Source organism: Elephas maximus, chromosome 22 (genome assembly GCF_024166365.1).
Source record: "Elephas maximus indicus isolate mEleMax1 chromosome 22, mEleMax1 primary haplotype, whole genome shotgun sequence".
NCBI classification, from domain to species: domain Eukaryota; kingdom Metazoa; phylum Chordata; class Mammalia; order Proboscidea; family Elephantidae; genus Elephas; species Elephas maximus.
This window is the reverse complement of record NC_064840.1, coordinates 19,453,195-19,477,656: the sequence shown is the minus strand read 5'-3', so window position 1 is coordinate 19,477,656 and position 24,462 is coordinate 19,453,195. Positions and strand designations below refer to the sequence as shown.

The 24,462-nt window shown below is 44.4% G+C and overlaps 1 protein-coding gene across 1 annotated transcript in view; it reads left to right on the top strand.

The window, feature by feature from the left end:
- SVOP (SV2 related protein) overlaps nucleotides 1–24,462 on the top strand; it is an 81,037-nt gene that overhangs the window by 43,955 nt on the left and 12,620 nt on the right. Inside the window, exons 7-12 of the mRNA XM_049865908.1 lie at nucleotides 8,260–8,323; nucleotides 14,010–14,135; nucleotides 16,193–16,321; nucleotides 19,678–19,751; nucleotides 20,553–20,629; nucleotides 23,939–24,046. Of these exons, the coding sequence (XP_049721865.1) occupies nucleotides 8,260–8,323; nucleotides 14,010–14,135; nucleotides 16,193–16,321; nucleotides 19,678–19,751; nucleotides 20,553–20,629; nucleotides 23,939–24,046 (578 nt within the window). The remainder of the gene's footprint in view (nucleotides 1–8,259; nucleotides 8,324–14,009; nucleotides 14,136–16,192; nucleotides 16,322–19,677; nucleotides 19,752–20,552; nucleotides 20,630–23,938; nucleotides 24,047–24,462) is intronic.

The window sequence follows — 24,462 nt, the reverse complement described above, 5'->3', positions numbered from 1 at the left end:
CATGGGGTTGCCGTGAGGTAGAATTGACTCGATGGTAATAGGTTTTGTTTATTTGTTTGTTTTTAATTGAATAATACTCTAGTCCTCCTGTTTTTATTTATTTATTTTTTTGAGCTGTTACTGCATGCTAGGCCCTGGGCCCTGTGGTTTACGTATATGACCATTTAAAAACTCTCAAAACCTTGAGATACAGGTATTATCATCTCCATTTACAGGTAAGAAAGCTGGGGCTTTAGAGAAGTTAAGGAACGTGCTCAGGCTCACGCAGCTATAAATGGCAGAGCTGGGATTTAAGGGTGCCTTGATCCTCCAAGGAAACCCTGGTGGCATAGCGGTTAAATGCTATGGCTGCTAACCAAAAAGTCAGCAGTTTGAATCCACCAGGCGCTCCTCGGAAGCTCTGTGGGGCAGTTCTACTCTGTCCTATAGGGTTGCTATGAGTCAGAATCGACTCGATGGCAACGGTTTTTTTTATGATGATCCTCCAAACGTATTCTCTTTAACCACTCCACTATATGGTTCTTTTATCTCTGAAGAGGACAAGTAAAAACTATGAACAAAGTTACAAAAGAAATATTTAACCACCCAAGAGAGACAGGAGTTTCTCTGCACTATAACTGTTTAGATAAAAATAATTATACCTTCGACGATGTTCTTATCTAGTTACAAAAATGGCTCCCCTCAGCTCATTATTTGGAAACATTTAGTTGAAGATATTTTCTGATGTAATTAAATGTAATTAAGACTTTCCATTAATTTAGCACAGCTTTACCCAATTGCACAACCTCACGAGACCAAATGAGTAAGATTTAGCTGTATAATTTTTAAAGGCTTGGCAACCGAAAGTCCTTGTGGTAGATTCTGGATTTTTAATATAAATACAAATTATTAATAAGAAGCCTAGCCCTCTGAATTGCTCTGTGCCTTTCTGTGTCCTTCCATTTCTCCCTCTCTTTCTTCTTTACTTTCTTCCTTCCCCCAGAGTAGATATTCACATTGGTCCTTGGTGATAATGGCAATAATAACATTAATAGTGAGGATGATAATAAAAATAGTAATATCAGCTTACCAAGCTTACCAAGTCCTAGGCATTATGTAAGTGCTCTCCTCTCGATACCTCGTTTTGTCCATTCAGCAACCTTATTATGCCCGTTATACAGTTGAGAAGACTGAGGCCCTGCGCTCATAAAGTGAGTTGCTTGAGGTCAAACAGCTATTAAGCAGTGTGTGTTGTTGTTAGTTGCTATTGAGTCGATTCCAATTCATGGCGACCCCACATGTGCAGAGTAGAACTGCTCCATAGGGTTTTCAAACGGTGACCTTTTGGAAGCAGATTGCCAGGGCTGTCTTCCGAGACATCTCTGAGGGGTCTGAGCCTCCAACTAGTAGTTGAGCACTTAACTGTTTGTGCCACCCAGGGACTCCCTAAGTGGTGTGTAGGTTAGCTTTTGCTTTGTAACAAACTACGCCAACATTTATGGCTTAAAACAGCAACCATTTATTTCACTCATGGTTCTGCAGTGTAGTGGTTTGGTGGTTCTTCTGGTCTTGGCAGGGCTCACTCAAGTGGCTTCAATCAACTGCTGACTTAACCGAGGGCTGGCTGGTTAAGCATGGCCGCAGCTGACTCATCTCTGCTCTACATGCCTGTTATGCTCCAGCAGGCTAGCTCGGGCTTACTCACATGGCACCTGGGCAGGGCTCCAAGAGAGCAAGCAGAAGCTACAAGGCCTCTTGAGGCCTAGGCTTGAAACTGACACATCATTTCTGCTACATTCTGTTGGTCCAAGCAAATCACAAAGCCATCCTAGATTCAAGTCACATTGCAATAGAGCATAGATGTGCAGGTGGATGGGGGGAGGGGCACTTGAGGCCATTTTTGCAAACCAATCTACCACATGGAAAAACTGGGTTCGAATCCAGGTCTATCTGAAGCCAAAGTTCTTACCATGTTGAGTAAACATTGCTGAAAGGGTTCTGAGCATATATATTCAGAAACCAGTTGCGGGGGAATCCACTCTGACTCATGATGACCCCCCGTGTGTCAGAGTAGAGCTGTGCTCCATGGCTGCTTTTTCAGAAGTAGATTGCCAGGCCCTCTTCCAAGATACCTCTGGGTGGGCTTGAACCTCCAGCCTTTTGGTTAAGCAACACGTTGACGATTTACACCACCCAGGGGCTCCATAAGGCCCTGGTAAATCGTGAATGCTCGCCGAGTCCCTGGTACTTATTTAGTGATGATTCTGGGAAGGTGAATATGAGCTTGTGGGTCTGAACATGTTCAATTCCCTTTCAGGCAGGAAAGAGGAACCACGTTTAGGAGGATGCCACGTAATTGTATGCCTATTGAGGGGCATCAAAAAATAACCGACTTTAGTTAACGTAAGGCAGTTAACGATACATTTATTTTTATCATTACAAACAATGTATTTGCACTTTAGAAAATTTAGAAAATGCAAATAAGCACAAAAAGTGACAGTCATCTCTAATTGCATCACGAAAATACTCAAGATGCAAGCTGGCTCTGGGCGGGTGCTTTTTATTTTTTATTTTCCAGTAGAGGGTGCTGTGTACTACCAACCAAAACCAAACCCATCACCGTCAGGTCAATTCTGACCCGTAGCAACACTAAAAAAAAAAAAAAAAAAAAAAACCCAAATCGCCCCATAGGGTTTCCAAGGAACAGCTGGTGGATTTGAACTGCTGACCTTTTAGTTAGCAGCCTAAACTCTTAACCACTGTGCCACCAGGGCTCTCTGTGTACTTTAGTCCTGTAAAAAGCTGAGCTGGGAACCTTAATTAGCTGGCACCCACCTTATGTTGCCCTTATAGATTAATACCTCAGGTCGCTGCCCATCTGCTGTGCCTTGAAACCTGCTTCAGAAAGTGCTCCAGATTTGTGTCTAGGGTGAACTTGCTCATAAACCTGTCCTTGGCGTTGCTGGCCCCTCCAAAGACCAAGCAGAAATGCCAAATGGAGATCCCAGGTCATTTCTTTCCAAGCATGTGACCCAAAGGTCAGATCTCTAATTGCCAAGTGCTGTAAACGCGGTTCTTTGCAGCGGGAATTTATTTATGCCAGCGTCAGCTGCCTCTTCGGCCTTGCTAATTTTGTTGCTCATTCTTTCATTCTTCAGTGTGATTGTAATAATCACAATACTTTGGAGGAAGATCAAGAAGCTCATTTTCATAATGAACTGCTGTAAACAATGGCTGAATATGGGGCACAGGAATTACAGGAAAAGGTGTTTCTTGTGGCATGGGTTGCAAAAACAAGAAATTGAAAAAACCAGTTACCTTCGGGTTGACTCTGACTCATGGTGACCCCATGTGTGTTAGTAGAACTGTGCTCCGTTAGCTTTTTAGTGGCTAATTTTTTGGAAGTAGATCTCCAGGCTTTGCTTCTGGAGACACCTCGGGATGGACTCAAACCTCCAACCTCTTGGTTAGCAGCCAAGTACGTTAAACCATTTGCAACACCCAAGGACTCCAGAAATTGAAAACAACTTAAGTATTAATCAACAGAGGGTAGGTAAATAAAGGATGGTACAGCCACAATGGGGAAGACTCTGCGGCTGTTAAAATAATGTGGTAGATCTATGTGTACTAATATGGAAAGATTTTCCAGACCGTCTTACTGGAAGCAGATCCTGACACAAAGATTCAAGAGCAAGGAGATTGCTCTGGGAGACTCTGTAGCACCTGTCTCCAAATTGACCCAAAAGATGAGGAAACTGTCATTTGTTGAGGGCTGTTTCTGGGAAGTTTTAATCCTTTGTACTTCTGGCCTGCCACAAAGGTTGGCAAAGCAAGCTTTGGTGACCAGAGAAAGCCCTTGGGGAAAGAGTTGCAGGTCTGGCAACTGGAAGTTGGGCTGGCATGCATCGAAGTGGTAAGAATGGGGGTATTTTTGTGGGTGGAACGCTGGCAGCATCTGCTGTGTTATGAGAAAGAAGGAAGGAAGGGAGGGAAGAAGTAAGGAAGGGAGGGAAGAACAGAGGAAAGAGGGAAGGGAGGGAGGGAAGAGAGAAGAGAGGGAGAGAAGAGGGAAGGGAGGGATGGAGGAGGGAAGGGAGAAAGGGAAGAGGGAAGAGGGGGAAGGGAGGGAGGGAAGAGGGAGGGAAAGGAAAGGAAGGAAGAGAAATCAATCAATCATTCAGGTTGCCTAAATTTATTTATTTATCTACTTACTAACCTATTTACTTACTTATTTACATACATAAAGAAGGGGCTGGAAGTTTGCAAAGCAAACTGCTATTAATTATAGCTTCGGGGAAGGGGAATGGAAGTAGGTGTCATAGGAAAGAGAAAGGATCATCATATACTCTGTGTATTTATTTATTGCTAAAGTATTTTTTACAATGTAATACATTGATGTACTACTTCTAAAACTAAGTGAGAAAAAAAAGGGAAGATAGTTATCTAGTGCTGCCATAACAGAAATGCCACAAGTGGGTGACTTTAACAAAGAGAAGTTTATTTTCTCACAGTCTAGTAGGCTAGAAGTTCAAATTCAAGGCTTCATCCCCAGGGGAAGGCTTTCTCTCTCTAATGGCTCTGGAGGAATGTCCTTGTCATCAATCTTCCCCTGGACTAGGAGGTTCTCAGCACAGGGTCCCTGGGTCCAAGGGACAAACTCTGGTCCTAGCACTACTTACTTGATGGTATGAGATCCCACTAAAATATCTATCAACTTGGCTAGGCCATGATTCCCAGTATTGTGTGATTGTCCACCATTTTGTCATCTGATGTGATTTTCCTATGTGTTGAAAATCTTAACCTCTATGATGTTAATGAGGCAGGATTAGAGGCAATTATGTTAACAAGGCAGGAGTCAATCTACAAGATGAGGTTGTGTCTTAAACCAATCCCTGTTGAGATATAAAAGGGAGAAGTGAGCAGGGAGACAGGGGCACCTTATACCACCAGGAAACCTGAGCCAGGAGAATAGCTTGAGACAGCACTGGAGCCCACTGATGGAGCAAGAGCTGAGTGCCTTTGCAAAGGAGGCTTCCTGGCGGAGCAGGGTCCTGGCGGAGCGGGGTGTCTTCAGGCACTTATCAGCGGAGCTAGGAGTAAGAGAGCTGAGTGCCTTCTGGCCGAAGTTTACTGGTGGAGTGCAGTGTCTCCAAGCACTTATCAGTGGAGATAAAGAGCTTTGGAACATTTGCCCAAGCAGGGCAGACATAGTCGGTGAGGCCCGAGGGACTGAGGGGCCAAGGAACGTAGGAAGCAGAGCGGCCTCAGTCTCAAAGGGTGGAGTTGCCACTCAGATGGACTAGAAGAATGGGGTTGTCCAAGTCTGAGGGAGCAGAGTTGCCATTCCAGTGGGCCTGGAAGGTGGAGCTGAAGCCCAGGGCTGAGGGGCCTCCACTCAGAATCTGGAGAGTGTGGCCAACACCTAGAGTTTGGACAGCGTGGCTGTTATGTAAATGGTATCAGAGAATAGATTATTTTCAAGCCTTGAATACTAATGTAATATGTTCTGCTGACTTGCTTGGTGCCTGTTATCCCATCTTTCCCTCCAATTTCTCCTATTTGTGATGGAAATGTCTACTTCGAGCCTGTTCTGCCTTTGTACTTTAGAAGCAGGTAACTTGTATTTTAGATTTCACAGATGAAGAGGAATTTTTGGATTTTGGACTTGGAGTGGATTTAAGACTTTTGCTCTGATATGATGGGGTGAATGTTTTACATGTGGTGAGGACATGAATTTTGGGGGGCCAAAGGGTGAATTGCGATGGATTGAATTGTGCCCCCCTCCAAAATATCTGTCATCTTGCGTAGGCCATAATTCCCAGTATGATTGTCTATCATTTTGTCATCTGATGTGATTATCCTATGTGTTATAAATCCTACTTCTAGGATGTTAATGAGGCAAGATTAGAGGCAGTTATGTTAACGAGGCAGGACTCAACCTACAAGACTAAGTTGCGTATTAAGTCAATCTCTTTTGAGGAATAAAAGAGAGAAGTGAACAGAGAGACATGGGGACCTCATGGCACCAAGAAATAAGAGCCAGAAAAATAGCCTGTCCTTTGGACCTGAGGTCCCTACACCGAGAAGCTCCTAGACCAGGGGAAGATTGATGACAAAGACCTTCCCCTAGAGCCGACAGAGAGAGAAAGCCTTCCCCTGGAGGTGGCGTCCTGAACTAACGACTTCTAGCCTCCTAGACTGTAAGAGAATAAATTTCTCTTTGTTAAAGTCACCCACTTGTGGTATTTCTGTTATAGCAGCACTAAATGACTAAGACAGAAAAAAATAAAAAGACCGCATGCTATTAAAAAAAAAACATGCACACAACACCAAACCTGTTGCTGTTGAGTCAATTCTGGCTCCCAGTGACCCTATAGGATGGAGTAGAACTGCCCCCACTGAGTTTCCAAGACTGTAATCTTTCTGGAAGCAGATTGCCACATCTTTCTCCCGTGGAGTGGCTAGTGGGTTTGAACCTCCAACTTTTTGGTTAGCAGCCAAGTGCTTAACTACTGTGCACAGAGCCTCCCTCTGCTTGCTCTAGGTTTATTTAAAAAACAAATCCTTGACAGCTAAGAACAAGAGTAACTTTGCCCTTAGAATATACTAGTCTGCATGTTGCACAGTTAGTTATTTGACCTTAGTTTAGTGGGGTAAAGGTAAACACGCTTCTTATTTTGTTATTATTATTGTTTTTTTTTTTAAGTAATATAAACATACCATTTGGAAAATTGGGTAAAATTGCAAAGAAGTTATCCAAGATAACCAGTATAATCTTTTGCAACTGCTATTCTCTTGGATGTATGAAATAATCCATGTAAAATATCTAGAGCAGTGTTTGGCACATAGTAGATGCTCAGTAAAATGTGGATATCATTAAGGAAATCATGGTTCATGTATACGATGGAATATATATGATAGAAACGTCATTTCCGTGATATTCCTGCCAAGAAAACATGACCCAAGTCTGGGGACAAGGAAGCATCAGATGGACTCAGGGTGAGGGGTATCCTACAGAATAAAAGAAATATGCTTATTTATAAATGAAATGAAAAATAGGATTCAAAATTTTGTATTGAGTATGATCTCAGCTAGGGGTTCAAACAGAGAGAGAGAAAGAGAGAGATCTTAGGTCTGTCCACTGAAAGAGCCTAGAAGCAAAGATGCCCCAGTAGCAATGAGCACACCTAGCATCCAGATCTTGGTTTCTAAATACCATCCTCCACCAAAAGGAACCAGGGCTCCTTAGAAAAATGGGTGGCTCCAGGTTTGGAGAAAGGAATGAGTCTGGACATCTTGTTGTGCCAGAAGGTAAGGAAGAGCTGGAAGAATGGTGGGGACATGTCAAAAAGATACAAGGATTAGCTCAAAGGGGCTCCCCCTGGCCAGATCTTGTACAGTCTGAGCATCAATTAATACTGGTTGTAATGAGTCACAACCTATTAAATAAAATAAAAATCTGTAAGTCCATACTGAATAAATAAATAGGAGAATGGAATGTTCTTCCTTACAGTAGAATGTTAGCTAATAAATGTAGAAGGAATGATGGAAATAAAAAATATCATTTGATTACCACCGGACTGGTGGTTGATTCAGGCAGAAATAGTTAATGAGTGCTAAAGCTGGTGACAGACGTTCTATGGAGAACAGGATATTGGCATAAGCTCTGAATATTTCTCCGTAAAATACTCATTAATCAAAAATGGAAAATACAATAATCTCAGGGGGAAAAATCTGTCAGACATCAACTTGATCAGGGGATGAAAGTCACTTATTGCTGGCGATGGGAGGGGTGGCATCCCGTGCCACCAAAGAACTGGGGATCATTTCTGTGATATTCCTGCCAAGAAAACACGACCTGAGTCTAGAGACAAGGAAACATCAGATGGACTCAGGGTGAGGGGTATCCTACAGAATGAATGGCCTTTTAAGATTACTAGCGACATGAGAGAGAGGGAAACCTGGGGAACTTTCTGGGTGGAAGCTGCCCATGATTCAATCACTATATTTTCCCCTGGATTTACTGGGTTGTGGATAGGGCTTGATGGCAGCAGGTATCAAATATGAGAATCATTTGGGGAGTTAGTTAAAAATGCAGATTTCAGGGCCCCACCTCTGAGAGTCTGTCTGGGGCTTAGGGATCTGCCATTGTCCCAGGAAATTCTGATGTAAGTGGTCCACAGACCACACTTGGAGGAATGTTGGTCTAGAAATTCAGGAAATGGGAGCAAACTTCCTATCCAGTCCTGCCCTTAATGCTCTTTCTCTTTGCTTCCTCAGGGTGACGCTGTATGCTGAGTTCCTTCCCATGAAAGCCAGAGCGAAATGCATTTTGCTGATTGAGGTAAGAAGGATGGGCCTGAATCTCTAGAGAATACTGAGTCTCTGATGGGAGAGTCTCAACAGTAAGGAGGTTCTTAGGGAGAAGGAAAAAGGAGTTAAGGAAAATATAACAGTGTGCAAAGACTTCAGTGGATCAGATGTATCTACTCTGACATGGCTATTTTGCAATATGAAAAAATTCCTCAGTTGACAAAGAAATTCAATCTACCATCTCCCTTTTAAAAAATAATGGTAGGTGGGTGGTACGTTCCTCTTGAACTGGAAATGGCTTTTATCTGAGACTTGGTGCTGACCAGTGTAGCTGAGTGTACCAAGCCCCTGTCTGTGCCCACATCATTGCTCTTCACCCGTTTCTACCCAGACTGGTCTCTGTCTGTGTGAGAGTTCCACTCTTGGCCACCTCTGTGGCCTGTGTTGTAGTTAGCTGCCATTGAGTCAGTTCCGACTCATAGTGACCCTATGTACAACAGAATGAAACACTGACCTGTCCTGCCCCATCCCCGGGATCGTTGCTATGCATTGAGCCCATTGCTGCAACTACTGTGTCAATCATCTCATTGAGGGTCTTCCTCTTTTTTCGCTGAGCCTCGACTTCTACCAAGAATGATGTCCTTCTCTAGGGACTGGTTCCTCCTGATAACATGTCCAAAGTACATGAGACATTCTAAGGAGCATTCTGGCTGTACTTCTAAGACAGACTTGTTCATTCTTCTGGCAGTCCATGGTATATTCAATATTCTTTGCCAACACCATAATTCAAAGGCATCAATTCTTCTTCAGTCTTCTTTATTCACTGTCCAGCTTTCACATACATATGAGGTGATTGAAAATATCATGGCTTGGGTCAGGCACACCTTTAGTCGTCAAAGTAATATCTTTGCTTTTTAATACTTTAAAAAGGTCTTTTGCAGCAGATTTGCTCAATGCAATACATCATTTGATTTCTTGACTGCTGCTTCCATGGGTGTTGATTGTGGATCCAAGTAAAATGAAATCCTTGATAACTTCAATCTTTTCTCTTTTTATCATGACGTTGCTTATTGTTCCAGTTGTGAGGATTTTTGTTATCCGTATGTTGAGATGCAATCCATACTGAAGGCTGTGGTCTTTGATCATCAGTAAGTGCTTCAAGTCTTCCTCACTTTCAGCAAGGAAGGTTGTGTCACCTGTATATTGCAAGCTGTTAATGAGTCTTCCTTTAATCCTGATGCGACGTTCTTCTTCATATAGTCCAGCTTCTCAGATTATTTGCTCAGCATACGGATTGAATAAGTATGGTGAAGGGATGCAACCCAGATGCACATCTTCCCTGATTTTAAACCACGCAGTATCTCTTTGTTCTGTTTGAACAACAGCCTCTTGGTCTAAGTACAGGTTCCTCATGAGCACAATTAAGTGTTCTGGAATTCCCATTCTTTGCAACGTTATCCATAATTTGTTATAATTCACCCAGTCAAATGCCTTTGCATACTCAATAAAACACAGGTAAACATCTTTCTGGTATTCTCTGCTTTCAGCCAGGATCCATCTGACATCAACAATGATATCCCTGGTTCCAGGTCCTCTTCTGAATCTGGCTTGACTTTCTAACAGTTCCTTATCAATGTACTGCTGCAACAGATTTTTTTTTTTCTTCACTCAGATGAAGAGATTTATTTATCAATCTTTTTGGGTGGGTTAATACTCCTCATTATCCTTGACCTTCCAACATCTTTGGTATGCATTTCCTGAAGTAGGAAAAATGAAATTTTCAGGGTCACCACAAGTGGGATTTTATACACATCAGAAGATTACCAGTTTATGTAATTCCTTACATACTCCTCTCTTAAACAAAAAACAAAACAAAACTTGCTGGAAGAAATGGAAAACTCCAGGCTCTAAGTGGTATCATCATAGGCCACAAAGCAAGGCACATGTGGAACAAGGGAGTCTGGATTACCAATAAAGAAAGGACTCCCACGGGACAGAGGCGTCTAAAGGCAGCTTTCAAACAAGCGTCTTAGAACTAAACAACCTAAATTTTATTGGACTTTCTTTGGCTTGTAGACATATGATATAAGAATAGCTTCCTTTGACAAAGGCTAATGACCCAAGAAGCAATTTTATTAGCAAACTGGAAGTCTAAAGTTAAAATTCTCCCTTCCGTACTGACTCCTGAACCACAATGATTTTTCCAGTGGGAAGAGAACGGGTTCTGGAATCAGCCAGACCTGAGTTTGAATCTTGACTCTACTTCTTGATTACCGAAGACTTTGGGCAAGATACTTTACATCTAGGAGCCTTACTTCTCTCACCTGTAAGAGAGGAATAAGACACTTTGAGGCTTATTGTGTTGATTAAATGATACAATGTACACTGAGAAAACCAAACGCATTGCCGTTGAGTCAATTCCGACTTATAGTGACCCTGTGGGACAGAGTAGAACTGCCCCATAGAGTTTCCAAGCAATGCCTGGCAGATTTGAACTGCTGACCTCTTGGTTAGCAACCGTAGTGCTTAAGCACTATGCCACCAGGGTTTCCACTCTGTCCTATAGGGTCGCTATGAGTCAGAATCGACTCAACAGCAGTGGTTACTTTGGTTATAGCACAGAGTAGAGCTGCCCCATAGGGTTTCCAAGGACTGCCTGGTAGATTCGAACTGCCGACCTTTTGGGCAGCAGCTGTAGATTTTAAGCACCACACCACCAAGGTTTCCTGTACAGAGGGCACTCAACAAATGTCAGCTCCCTTATCTACTGGTCTGAAACCCAGATCTGCTCACACCCCATTAAAGAACGATATTCTCACTAACAAACTAAGTATGTTATTATTCTCCCAGAAGGAACAAGTTGGTTGGAGTCACACACAAAGAACTCAACAGGTCAAATGAACTGCTGGCTTAAGCTGAAGAAATATTTAAGACTATAACTACGCCTTTTGGAGACTGTCTGGACAACCAACAGATGGCTCTAGCCTCCTCTGTGAAGCATGGGTCTCTTTCCAGAGAAGGAAATAGAATCTTAACCACACCCACCCCGCTATCATCTCCAGTCTTTAAAAGGCTGAGTACCACACATACCGCTCCCCTTCCTGCTCATACTAGGCCATGTCACGCATAGAGAGTTCTGTGCAGCTGCTGGTGAGACAGCTCACTCTCTGGCCCCTAACTGTAGCCCTCTTCAACTGTGGGAGCCAAGCTGCAGCGCAGCACAGGGGGCTCCTGACCCTTCCACAGCAGCGGAAGTGGCAGCTGTAGAAGAAGCCATAGCAGCTCAGGTGACAGCAGAGCCCGAGTTCAGCAATAGGTGTCTGCCATAGGGATCAACAGAAGTGACGTTGAGGTGACTGGGCACAGCTGTGTTCTGGGCTTGAGGCAGATGGGACATGGTCTGCTCTGTATAGTTGTACACGGAGGCTGTACAACTGCTTTTGAGTTATCGTCAGCAAAATTTTCCTTGCATGTGATATTAATGATATTGTTCAATAATTTCCATATTCTGTTGGATCACCTTTCTTTGAAATGGGCCCAAATGGGGATCTCTTCCAGTCTGTGGGCCAGGTAGCTGGCTTCCAAATTTCTTGGCAGAGACGAGTGAGCGCTTCTCGTGCTGTATCCGTTTGTTGAAACATCTCAGTTGGTGTTCTGTCAATTCTTGGAGCCTTGTCTTTCGCCAGTGCCTTCAGCGCAGCTTGGGCTTCTTCCTTCAGTACCATCAGTTCCTGATCATATGCTACCTCCTGAAATGGTTGAACATCGACCAATTCTATTTGGTACAGCAACTCTGTGTATTCCTTCCATCTTGTTTTGATACTTCTGACATCGTTCAATATAGTGGTCTGTAGTCCTGCCTTAAAACACTTTTGGTCTAACCAGTCCCTCTCAAGCCCCCATTCTGCCAGGATCATGCGACCCATTTTCCAAGCATGATCTGAATGATCTTGGGGGCTGCCCAACGGCCCCCTCCACCAGGCAGTGGCAGAATAGCTACTTACTCTTGCTAGACACTGCTTGGTAAAGCAGAGGGTCACTCAAAAAAAGTAAGACCCTCAGCAAGGTGGATTGACACAGTGGCTGTAACAATGGGCTCAAACACAGCCATGATTGTAAGGATGGCACAGGTCTGGGCAATGTTTTGTTCTGTTATACATGGTGTTACTATGAGTCAGAACAGTATCTAACAACAACAGACACTGATATCCACAGTGACAATCACTGTGACCACGCTGAAAATACTGGCCACATTAACCCCACACGCCAAGTTAACTGTCCTGACTTTATCCACTCCTGAGCCAATTAGGGCTCAAAGTCAGCTGGTCCACACTAGGATGGACGAATCAGTTGTTTTAAATATTGAAATGTGTCGATGCCAGCGGATCATAAACCTTAACTGCCCTTGTTGCCTGACACCCTGTCGCTCTTAGGATCCCCTAGAACTCCCCATAATCCACCAACAAAAGAGTTCACTCTTGGCACCATGAGGGTAGAGCGGGGGCAGCTCCAAGACTTGCACACTGTGGCTGGCCTCCATCATTCTCACGGGTCAGTGCCCTTGCTGTACCAGTTGGTAGACATTTTGACTATCGCCCCTGGTTGTCAGCAACAGAACCAGACTGTGGTTAATTTAATCAAAAGGGGATTTAGGGAGGTTGATTTAATCAAAAGAGGATTTGGGATCTTCCAGAACTGAGGAGGAAGATTTAATAAAAGAACTATTAATAAAGTCCCCTCAGGGGTGTCACCATGGTAGGCCTGAAGAAGCCACACACACACACACACAAAAAAAAAACCCACCCATTGTTGTTGAGTCGATTCTAACTCGTGGTGATTCCATGTGTGTCAGGATAGAACTGTGCTCCATAGGGTTTTCATTGGGTGATTCTTCAGAAGTAGATTGCTGGGGTTTTCTTCCAAGGCACCTCTGGGTGGACTCAAACAGCCAACCTTTCAGTTATTAGCTAAGCACATTAACTGTTTGCACCAGCCAGGGACTCCAAAGGGGCAAAAAAGGGAGTAATTAGCAGCCCAAGAGAGAGTTGTATGGTGAAGCCCACCTGACAGGAGCTATGACCTTTGGCTGAAGACTGCAGCCAGCCCATGACTACCCCACTGGGAGGAAGCCAAGGGAATAAATACCCCAACCTCTCTCTCCTTCTTCCCTCCCTCCCATCTCCTGTAGATCTCCCCATTGCCTAGACCCAGGGGGAAGCCAGAGGGCAAGGCAGCCTGTCGATGCCATCCACACAGACAGCAAGGTGAAAAAGGGTGGCTAGTGACTCCAGAGAGGCAAACAGAGATTTTCATCTCCACAGGGAAGAGGCAATTCTGATAAAGAATACTGGGCACTGTTGGGTGAAGGAGATGGATGTCAACAGACAAAAACCCATGTGTTCACTACCATATGGGCCTCATACGGTATTGATCATGTTAATCTTCTTAACCAGAGCTGCCACATTGCACAACTCCAGGGGCACCATACAAATATTATACAGTATGAATAGTACCCTCAGAAGATGGACAATATGGCGGCCTTAGTCTAACCACGTGGACCACAGGAAAAGTGGTAGCCATTCTAACCTCCCTGATCCTAATGACCCAAGAGCTAAGCATTCAGATGCCCTTGTTTTCAGTTATCCTCTAAGTGTGTAACTGTGTTCACATGTGTTGACCGTGCTTCCCTGCCACTGACCCTGATTCTCCCATGCCAGGTCTTCTGGGCCATTGGGACAGTGTTCGAGGTGATCCTGGCTATATTCGTGATGCCCACCCTGGGCTGGCGTTGGCTGCTCATCCTCTCGGCTGTTCCACTCTTCCTCTTTGCCATCCTGTGTTTTGTAGGTATCCTTTAAGAGATCTCAGCCTTTGCTCCCTGGCCCCTTGGTCTCCACTATCTCTTGGTACCACTAACATTCTTGCTTCCCCTTTCATAGTATCGAAGGGGTGAAGGAGGGTACCAAAGCCACCTTTGAAGATTCTTTTTTTATGTCAGGTGAGACAAGGGAACAGGACCTGGGGTAAGCTCAGTGTTGGGTGTTGTGTTTCCTCCTAACTGATACTGCTGGATGTTCTCTGAGATAGCTGGGAGTGGAGGATGCCTGGGCTCCTACCTCTACGTGATCTACACTTAAGGTGACTGTATTTGATTAGTTGGGACTCTTATGTTGTGACAGAAACCTAATTCAAACTGGCTTGAGCAAAAGAGAGGAATAGGCCTATTAGAGAAAGTCAAAAAACTGGCTTCAGGTAGGGCTGGTTCCAGGAGCTCAAATGATCCCCCCATCTCAGCTCTATGCAAAACACACCCCCTAACAATATCACCTCACACAGTTATCATTTCATGCATACACCACATCCGAAACGTTTTATAGCCACTGGGGCTCCAAAATAAGCCTTAAGTGATTGGGTCTCCTCTGTGGTAAATACTACAATAATCCCTGGTAATGACAGTAATATAATAATTCCTGACCCTAGCTACGTAGCAGGCTCTGTGCTAGGCTCTTTACATGCATTCTCATATATATTCCTAATCACCATATGAGGTAGGACTGTGATTAACCCTAGGATGCTTAAAATAGTATTAGGATGACACCAGCTATAACAAATAAAGCCTACAAATCCAGTAACTTAACACAGTAGGAGTTTATTTCTCACACACATAATAGTCCAGATGGGTGCTGCTGGCTGGCAGGTGTGATTCTTGGCCCAGGTTCCTTCCAGCTTGTGACTCTGCCATTCTCTAGGTCTTTGGAGTCTTCTGCATGCAAACATCAGACTGAGGAAGGGCAGGTGGTAACGGCATACTCGTCTCTTAAATACCTTAGCCAGGAATGTTCTGCTCATATGCCGTTGGTGAGAACAAATCGCGTGGCCTCATCTTCTGCAAGGAAGACCGGGAAATGTAGTCCTTCCTTGGGCAGCCATTTCCCAGGACAACTCTAAACTATGAAAGGGGAAGCAAGAATTTTAGTGGACGTTCACAATCTGTGCTACCTCCTTGTTTTACTGATGAGAAAACAGAGGCCCAGAGAGATGGATTGATTTGCCCAAGGGCACACAGCAAATTAGAGCCAGAACTATAATTTGAATCAGATGTTCTTTCTACTACTCCACTAAGCCTACAGTTTCACAGATAGCTGGTGCTTCGTTTTTACAGAAATGTATTTTTCTGCTCACTTAGGGTTGGGGCTCCATTAGGCCTGTTTTCTTGGGCTGAGTTTGCAAGATGATGCAAGACACACAGGTGGGGGATAGTTTCCTGAAAGATGAGGGTGAGGTTTCTGATGATGGTGGGAGTGGCAGTCTTAATTTAATTCCTCCCTTCCTGGGACTCTGAAAGTGGCTCCAAGCAGTAGTAATAATAAAAAAAAAATAGCAGTGACAAAGTGTTATTGTTATGAGCTACCATCTAACCCGTGCCAGATACTGTGCTAAACACCTTGCCTGGATTGTCTCATTTAATCCTCTCAGCAACCTTAGAAGTAGAATCTATTATTATCCCCATTTTATGGTTGGGGAAATGGAGGCACAGAGAGGTCAAGTAATTACTCAAGGTCACACCCCCCCCCCAAAAAAAAAAAAAAAACCCGTTGCCATCGAGTCGACTCCAACTCGTACCGACCCTATAGGACAGAGTAGGACTGTCCCGTAGGGTTTCCAAGGAGCGGCTGGTAGATTCAAACTGCCAACCTTTTGGTTAGCAGCTGAGCTCTTAACCACTGAGCCACCATTAGGTCACACACCTGATACAATAGATGGTAGAGCTGGGATTCGAAGTCAGGCCCCTGGCTCCAGAGCCCCCAGTCTTGTCAACACATACAGACGAGAGTTTGTGGCTGGAACCCGTGTTCTGTTCCACCCTCACTGGGCACTCCTGGGTCTCCTGTCCCCACAGTGGCTGCCTGAGAGTGCAAGGTATGACGTGCTGTCCGGGAACCAGGAAAAGGCCATCACGACCTTGAAGAGGATAGCGACAGAAAACGGAGCCCCCATGCCACTGGGAAAGCTCATCATCTCCAGACAGGTCAGTGCCAGGGCTGATTTGGGCATGCGTGTCCGTGTGTGTGGGTGAGTGTGTGCACGCAGCATCGGGCATGTGTGTCGATGTGTGTCAGGTGAGCACATGCACACGGGGTAGAGTATGCATGTTTGTGAGCACACACATGAGTAAGCATGTGCACATGGGATGGGGCATGTGTGTCTGTGAGCACACACGTGGTGAGTGTGTATACACAGGATGGAGTGTGCGCATGCGTGTGAACACACATGTGGGTGACATGTGTACACAGGGTGGGTTGTGTGTCCATGTGTGCATAGGTGAGCATGTTTACATGGAGTAGGATGTACAGGTCTGTGAGCATACACATGGTGAGCGTGTGCACACAGGGTGGAGGATATGCATCTGTGAGCACATGTGTAGCTGAACATATGTGCGTGAGATGGGGTGTGTACATCTGTGAGCACACACGTGGGTGAGCATGTGCACATGGGGTGGGATGTGTGTGTCTGTGGCATAGGTGTGTGTGTACATGGGATGGGTGGGGACCAGTTGGTCAGGACCTGCGTGAGGAATTTGGACACCCCAATCTGTGTGTGCTCACTGCCAAGTCCTAAAAGCCCCTGAATGGAGAAATGTCAAGTCCGCTAATCAATCCTGGAACCACTCTCGCGAGCATGGGCTGTTTTGGCTTCACCTTTCAGCTCCAGTGCCGTCTGAATGGCTTCTGTGACTGATTGGCAACGGCGGTGCGATAAAACTACATTAAAAACATCATGAGAGCTTCCGATCCAGGGGGCCGACTGCACGCTGTGTCTCATTAATGGATGGGGCACTGCTCTCCTTGCAGCGCAATCAGGGGATCCACTATTGTGAAAATATGTGTGTGCGTGCACATGAGTGTACGTGTGTGTGCGCGTGCATAAGTGAATATGTGTGTATGTGTGTTGGGAGAAGGCGTACAGATTTAGGCTTCAGTCCCTGTCCTCAGAGATTATCCAAGCAGATAAGAGAAACATGACAAATACCCTTAAGCAGACAACAGACTTTACAAGGAACTTATGTTTTAAAAATAAAACTGTATATCTGGTCGTTTCCATTTTATGCAAAAAGAACTGGATGGATTTTCATCAGGCTAGGAGAAGTTGTTTGGCATGGTCTGACAAATGTACAGGCCACAAAACATACCCTGAATACACTTGGAAATGGCTGGCGCAGTACAGTGGACCATCGCAAACATTTGGGGGTGCAGGAGAGATCTGTTTCTGAAGATGTACTAGGTGGAGAAAGCACACAGCAGTTTCAAAAGCGTGTCCCAAAGTTGCCAGAGTGAACGCTCTGGTTGTAGGCGTCACTTTGGGTGGAGCTGCTGCCCTGGGCCATCTCTGGGTGTTCCAGGGTAACTGGCAATGGGGTTCAATTTACTCGATGGTGGGTCATGATTGCTCCGTGGCAGCAGGGAAAACCAGCGAGGGCACCCGGGGCACCGAGACTCACAAACGCAGAGAGCTCACTTCTCTTAGGATGGTCCAGGAAGGTGCCAAGCAGGTGGTGAATCCTGAGACAAGCAAAAGAGGAGAGAAGAGCTTTCCAGAAGCAGACCAATTCTCCAAAAGCCAATTTCCCTGACTTAATGTGCCAAATGGAACAATTTACCAAAAATGTGTTTTAAAAAATATTCTTTTTAAATATATTTAGAAAATATGAACATATTCTTTCTATGTATATACTGAAGTCCTGGAGTGGTGCAAATGGTTAACACACTCAGCTGCTAAGCAAAATGCAGGAGGTTCAGGTCTACCCAGAAGCACCTCGGAAGAAAGGCCTGGCTATCTACTTCTGAAAAATCAGCCGCTGAAAACCCTATGGACCACAGTTCTACTCTGACACACATGTGGTCGCCATGAATCGGAGTCAACTGGAAGGCCATTGATTTATATTTATTAATACATCTAATCACTGATACATTCTTTCTATAAATATAGTAATGAATCTCTTCCTATTTATATATTAACGAATCTATTCATAAATATACTAAATAAGACATTCTCAAATATATTCCATAAGCATATTTAATGAATATTGTCTTCTTTTCAATAATATATTACAAAAACACTTGAATTCACGCAGACCATTCATAGCCTTCATAGTCTACCTATTCATACTCACAGGTAGACTAAACCACCTTATGACCAGTAATTTTTTTTCACCTGTAAAACCAAAAGCCAAACCCATTGCTGTGGAGTCGATTCTGACTCGTAGTGACCTTATAGGACAGAGCAGAACTGTCTCGTAGGGTTTCCAAGGCTGTAAATCTTTACAGAACCGGACTACCGCATCTTTCTCCCGAGGAGCCTCTGGTGGCTTTGAACCACCGACCTTTCAATTAGCAAGTGAGAGCTTTAACCGCTTCTACTAGTGCTCTTTCCTGTAAAGATTACAGCCTCAGAAACCTTTTGGGGCAGTTCTTCTCTGTCCTGTAGGGTCGCTATGAGTTGGGATCAACTCCGAGGCACACAACATCTTTAAGGAAGCAGACCGCCACATCTTTCTCCAGTGGAATAGCTGGCGGGTTCAAATCGCTGACCTTTTGGTTAGCGGCTGAACACTTAACCACTGCACAACTAGGCTCCCTTCATTTTTAAATAAATGAGCCTTCCTCAAAATGCTGCTAAGAGATATGTTCCTTAAATATATCTAAGAAGATACTCATATTTACTAAGCATATTTTTTAAAAGACATTGTAAAGCAAAAGATATGGTAAATAAGTTGTCGTTAGGTGCCATCAAATCAATTCCAACCCATGAGACAGAACTGAACTGCCCTATAGGGTTTTCTAGGGTGTAATCTTTACAGAAACAGATTTCCAGGCCTTTCTCCCACTGGGTGGGTTTGAACTACTAACTTTTCAGTTAGCAGCCAAGCACTTCACTGTTGCACTAACAGGGCTCCTTTTGTGAAAAAATACATTAGTTACTTAGTTAATCAACCTTTTGGCAAATTGGTGAATCGATTTTCAGCACATTAATTGTTAATAATTAATTGTGTGTGTAAATAATTAATTGTGTGTGTGTGTGTGTGTGTGTGAAATGGTTGGACACCGCTGGACTGGCCCCTGAGTCTGAAGCCAGAGGGATTCAGGCCTGAGGAGTCTGCTTCCCAGCTCCAGGTCCAGAGCAGAGGGGGACATTGGGTCCATCCTTTGGGAGTCAGGCTCCTCAGCTGCACTGCTGTGGATTTGAGTCCTGGGTTCCAGAGCCCCACATGTCCCACCCACAAGAAACCTCCCTCTCAGCAGCGGCTGCTGCCAATCTCAGGCCACCAGCTGGCTGTCCCTGGCTCCTACAGGTGAGCAGAGTAAACCTGTCTTTGTCTTGAAACAGGAAGACCGAGGCAAAATAAGGGACCTTTTCACACCCCAGTTTAGATGGACAACTTTGTTGCTGTGGTTTATATGGTAAGAGCTACTTGTTGATCACTTTTACCCACTTCCATGGTACCGCTGTTTGGGGTTTTGTTTTAATGTGAAACACAGAGAACCCTTGGCTCTTTTATTTGTGTGCGTTTGCAAAAAAAAAATGCATTAGTTTGGGCTTCACTGTCCTGATTTCTGCCTTATCCAGGTATCCCTGTACTACTATTTTAAAAATCTCTTTCTTTAATTTGACTCACATTTTACGCAGATAAATATAGTTTTAAAGGAAACTTTATATCTGTATTTTAAAGGAAAAACCTAAATTGCAGGTTACAAAGAGGCTCTTAAAGATGTTGTCGTTGTGTGCCATGGAGTCAGTCCCAACTCATAGCAGCCCTATAGGACAGAGAAGAACTGCCCCATAGGGTTTCGGAGGCTGTAATCTTTACGGGAAAGAGCCCTAGTAGAAGCGGTTAAAGCGCTCACTTGGTAACCAGAAGGTTGGTGGTTCAAAGCCACCAGAGGCTCCTCGGGAGGAAGATGTGGCAGTCCGCTTCTGTAAAGATTTACAGCCTTGGAAACCCTATGGGGACAGTTCTATTCTGTCCCGTAGGGTGTCTATGAGTCGGAATTGACTCGATGGCACACGACAGCAACAACGACATGCTTCATACTTGCAGTCTGCCTACTTGCTTCGAGAACCCCAGTAAGGCTCCCATAGGCCCAGTGTGGCCCAGGGCCAAAGACTGGCACACAGAAGTGCCTCCCAAGGGGAAGGGGAAAAGGAGATTTGCGTTTCTATGTTCATTCATTTCCTTACCTTTCTTGCTTACTTCCTGGCAGGTTTTCCAATGCGTTTTCTTATTATGGATTAGTGTTGCTCACCACAGAAATTTTTCAAGCAGGAGACATTTGCAGCAGTGAGTATTGCAACCTGTCTTTATCAGCGAACCACCCCACCCCCAGATGCTTTTTGCATTTCTATGGACAGGGATAATTTGCATTACTGTCAGAATTCTTTGATTTGCAGAATTGTAAAATAGCTCAAAGGAGCCCTGGTGGTGCAACGGTTAAGCCCTTGGCTGCTAACCGAAAGGTTGGTGGTTTGAACCTACCCAGCAACTCTTCAGGAGAAAGACCTAGTGATCTGCTCCTGTAAAGATTACAGCCTAGAAAGCCTTATGGGACAGTTCTACTCTGTCACATGGAGTCGCCATGAGTTGAAAATCAATCCACGGACAGCACCTAACAACAACAAAATAGCTGAAAGACAATGACAGACGGAGACAACCCGTAAGGATACACTGTGTTGACAGAAGTGTCCCATAGGGTTTTCTTGGCTGTAATCTTTAGGGAAGCAGATCACTAGATCTTTCTCCTATGAAGCCGCTGGGTGGATTCAAATCGCAGACCTTTAGGTTAGCCACTGAGTGCTTAACCATTGCACCACCAGGTCTTCTTCAAGGGTGCAGTAGGCAGGACATGTTTTATTCTCTCAGTTCTAGCTGAAGAATTCCATTAGCATTTTTGTAGGGCAGGTCTAGTCATCACAGACTCCTTCAGCTTTTGTTTTTCCGGGGGTGACTTAATTTTGCCCTCATTCTGAAAAGTTTTTCCAGGTATAGAATTCTTGGTGAACAGTTGTTTTCTTTCAGCACTTTAAATATGTATCTGACTTAGGTTTTAAGAGGACCTCTCTGGCTGCAGTGTTAGCAATAGACTAAAGGCAGGAGGGGGGTGCAAGTATAGAAGCAGGTAGGCTAGCTGGGAGTCTATTGCAGTGATTCAGGTGAGAGATGAGGATGGCTCAGACCAATATGGCTGCAGTGAAAGTGCTGAAAAGCAGCTGATCCTGTTCTAATAGATTTTGAAGGTTGAGCCAACAGGATTTACTGATGGATTGACTATGGAATATAACAAAGAGCTGAGTCAAGGATACCTTCAGGGCTTTTTACCTGAGCAACTAGAAGCGTGGAGATGCCACCATCTGAGACGGGGAAGCTGTGGGAAGCACTTTTGATGTTTGGGGGACACTCACCTTCTTTGAGTTTCACTTATTAAATGACTGACTCAGATAGGTGTTACCCCTTTATCTTTAGGAGACCAGTCCAGTGTTTTGCGGGTAAAGGAAGGGCTGGAATACAGCAATGTAGAGTTCACCCTTCACAATTAATTCATCCTGGACCAAGAGTGAGAGTCTTATTGCCATCATGTATTTGGCCACCAGGTTCCACTCTGATTTACTTTCAATAAAGGGTGAAGGGTGATGGAGATGAGCAGAAATGAGCATGCATTAGTTACCTATTGCTGAATAACAATATTACTACAAACTGTTAAAACAAAAATAATATTAAGCCAATAATAGAAATCAATGGAAGTCATGATTTTCAAGTCAGGGCAACATTTCCAACTAGAGAGTCAAAAATGTTCCAGAGAAGAAATTCTTTTACAGATTCTTATGGTCCCATTTATTGCTGGTAATTACACATTGCCATGGAAACAGGGCCAGAATAGAGATGATAAAACAATTTGTGGTCCTGCAGGATTTCATGCAGCATTTTCTTGAATAACAATTAAAATAATTACTGATCGACCTTAAATCATAGCTTCTAGTCTGACCTTTGGAATTGCTGTTTGTTGAAACCGGCTGTAATAGATAATTACTTAAAGGTGACTTTTCAGAAACCACTTTACCCAAGTTAAGGTTCAAAGATCATCTCAGGGCAACGACATGGGTAGGTCACCTCAACTTCCACGAAGCCCAGAAATCTGGATTCCATGAGAATTAAAAAACTCTTCCTCAAAATGTAGTAGCTTAAAACAACACACATTTATTGTCTCACGGTTTCTGTGGGTCAGGAGTCTGAGCACAGCTTAGATGAGTCCTCTGCTAGGCTTCGATCAAGGGGTCAACCAAGACTGGGCTCTCATTTAGAGACTCAGCTGGGGAAGAATCCAATGCCCTGCTCCTGTGGTTTCTGGCAGTATGAAGTTCCTTGTGGTCGTAGGACTAAAAGCCCTTGGTTCCTTGCCACGGGCGCTACCAGCATGGCCATTTGCCTTCTCATGGTCATCAAGGGAGACAGCGGGACAAGGTCCTAGCAAGACAGGCATTACAATCTTATGTAACAGGATCACATACACATGATCATGTGCTCACTGTCACCTTTGCTGTATCTCATTGGTTAGAAGCAAGTCCCAGTCACAGTTCCCACCCACAATCCCAGAAAGATGTGAACACCAGGAGGCAGATGTTTTAGTTTCCTAGTGCTGCTGTAACAAAAATACCGCAAGTGGGTGGCTTTCAAGAACAGGAATTTATTGTTTCACAGTCTTGGAGGCTGAATGTCCAAATTCAGGGTGTTGGCAGGGCTAGGCTGTCCCTCACTTTTTGACAGCCGTCTGGGAAAATCCTTGTCTCTTTCAGCTCCTGTAGCCCCAGGCATTTCTTGATGATCCTTGACTTATAGATGAACCTCACATGATATGTTCCCTGTGTGTATCAGTATGTCTGTTTCTGTACTCCCCTTGTAAAACACCACTCAGATGTAATTAGGTTTAGGACCCATTGTACTCCACTCTGGTTTGACCTCATTAACATAACAAAAGAAAAACCTTACTTCCAAACAGGGTCACATTCACAGATACCAGGGTTAGGACTTTAACATGTCTCTTTGGGGGATACAATTCAACCCATAACGGCAGGGATCATGGAGGCCTCCCCCTAGAGTCCGTCTGCCACAAAAGCACCTAAACCCATTACTGTCAAGTCAATTCCAACTCATAGCGACCCTATAGGACAGAGTAAAATCACCCCATAGGGTTTCCAAGGAATGGCTGGTGGATTTGAACGCTGGCCTTTTGATTAGCAGCCGAGCTCTTAACCACTGCGTCAGCAGAGCTCCACAAAAGCACCTGCTATGTGCCAGTTCTGGGCTAAGCATGTTCACATACACAACCTATTTTCATTCTCTCGACTACCTTGCACAGTGGTTTCATTAGGCCCAGTTTTACGAGGAAACTGAGGTTCAGAAAGATGAAACTGTAGCACTGCTGCTTGAGATTCACGGTGAAGTCTGTCTGACTCTGAACCTGGGCTCTTTCCATACTTAGAGATGGAAACCCCAGCTATCTCATATCCAGAGAAGGAGGTGTGGGGAGCAAGAAGACGTGATTCAAGGCCTGGTATACAGCTCTTTCTCTCTCTCTGCCTCCCTTCTGCCCCCCAGTCTCCAGCCAGAAGAAGACGGTAGAGGCCAAATGCAGCCTGGCCTGTGAGTACCTGAATGAAGATGATTACATGGACCTGCTGTGGACTACCCTCTCTGAGTTCCCAGGTAAAACACCTGCATGAGGTGGGTCTGGGCCAGGGAAGCCTGAGAACGTGGAGCTGCTGGGCTGGTGGCACAATCTGGTGCTACTTAGAAGCAAATCCCATTTCTAGGTGAGCAGGGGATTTTTTTTTCTTCCTTAAACTTTAGTTATAAGTTTTCCAGAACTGTGAAGGGGCTGAGATTTTACCCCACTTGAATACTATTAACAAATTTACCAACCCAGTTACATGCATGCTGGTAGAAGATATGAGACTCCTGGGTCAGAGACTAAAGACATTATTACTCATGGCACAGCAAGCAGCATGAATAGGATATCAGCATGAGTAGTATATTGTGAAGCAAAGAGCCCAGGTAGATGCTACCCATGAAATGGATTTGCAATACAGCTGAGGAACCCCAAGCTTAGAGAATTCAAACAT